The sequence below is a fragment of the Poecilia latipinna genome, unplaced genomic scaffold (assembly GCF_001443285.1).
Source record: "Poecilia latipinna isolate Pla-1442-1.1 unplaced genomic scaffold, P_latipinna-1.0 Scaffold1917, whole genome shotgun sequence".
Lineage (NCBI taxonomy): Eukaryota > Metazoa > Chordata > Actinopteri > Cyprinodontiformes > Poeciliidae > Poecilia > Poecilia latipinna.
In genome coordinates this window covers 13,120-14,329 of record NW_015114533.1, presented here as the reverse complement: position 1 = coordinate 14,329, position 1,210 = coordinate 13,120, and the positions used below count along the sequence as shown (strand labels likewise).

The following is a 1,210-nucleotide window of genomic DNA, read 5'->3' as shown; positions in this document are numbered from 1 at the left end:
TTCACGCTTTCTGCAGAGAAAACCCACAGCAACCATTAAAACGAGTATTGTTACAGCAGTTGAGACTGTAATTGCGATTATAGGGACTTCCAACACATTTGGCTTTTCTGTGGAAAAGAAAATACAAATCTGCATATTAAATATTCATTGTACTGAAATTAAGTTACAATGAGTAAGACTATTCTTGGTCCATGTATGTCGCTTAGCTGTTGGTAATATAATCTTACTACAATATAATTAAGTAACTATTTTGTCTTGCAGTTAACATTTGATGTGATCTGGGCCACACAGGAACTTATGATGCTGCTCTAGAAGTCAAAAGATTTGCAGAAAATGTAAAAAATTAATTTATATTTCTGCATTCATTTATGAAAATACAAAAAATTTCAGCACCTAGCTATGGCTTATTTCCCAAAAATGTTTCCTACTTCTCATGTTATTCTCACCTTCGACATTGATTCTGATTTTTGATTTCTCCAGTCTGTTGACAACGTCACACTTGAATCCAGAGAGATGAAACACACATTCATACTTTGTCCAGTCTTCAGGTGGAACAGATGACAGATCTAAATCAACACTAATCTGGAAGGTTCTGTCATTATTGGGGAGGATTTCTCCTTCATTCACACCAGCATGAATCTCCTCTTCCCCTTTCCTCCAGAACATTTCAGCCCTGCTGGGATAGAAACCTGTAGCGAAGCAGCTGACTGGAGAAGATGGAGACTTCTGGAGGAAAGACACCGAGGAAACATCTGAGGAGAGAAAAGAAATATTCAAATGACTCAACCAGTAGTACAGTTAGATCTATTCAAAACCTAACATTGGTTTAAAAGACAACATTACAAAAATCAAAAACAGGAAAAATAGAGGAGAGTAAGATATACACATTAAAAAAACACAAACACAAAAAACAGTCTAACTTAATGAATAATTAAGTCCTCATAATTCAGGACTTGAAAACTAATTTTATAATGTCTAGGAGTTAGAGCTGAAAATGCTTCAAAACACAGGTAAAGACCAAGACACAATCTTACATATAGAGAATGGACCAAAAAACTGAGAAAAATGATTAAATATATAAGCAATGTAATAGAAATGTTCGTTTTCAGTCTTATTTCATTTTTGAAGGAACTGATGATACATTTTTATCATTTATTTACGGATTATATCTGCTTTGTTTTTGAATTTCTGCAAGATGTGTTTGTCCATT

General features: G+C 33.9%; 1 protein-coding gene across 1 annotated transcript in view; it reads right to left on the bottom strand.

The window, feature by feature from the left end:
- Positions 1 to 1,210, bottom strand: part of LOC106935157 (H-2 class I histocompatibility antigen, Q9 alpha chain-like) — a gene marked incomplete at both ends in the record, with an annotated part of 6,692 nt that continues 5,482 nt past the window's right edge. The window contains 2 exons of the mRNA XM_015015484.1: positions 1 to 107; positions 447 to 752. Coding sequence (XP_014870970.1) covers positions 1 to 107; positions 447 to 752 — 413 coding nt within the window. The remainder of the gene's footprint in view (positions 108 to 446; positions 753 to 1,210) is intronic.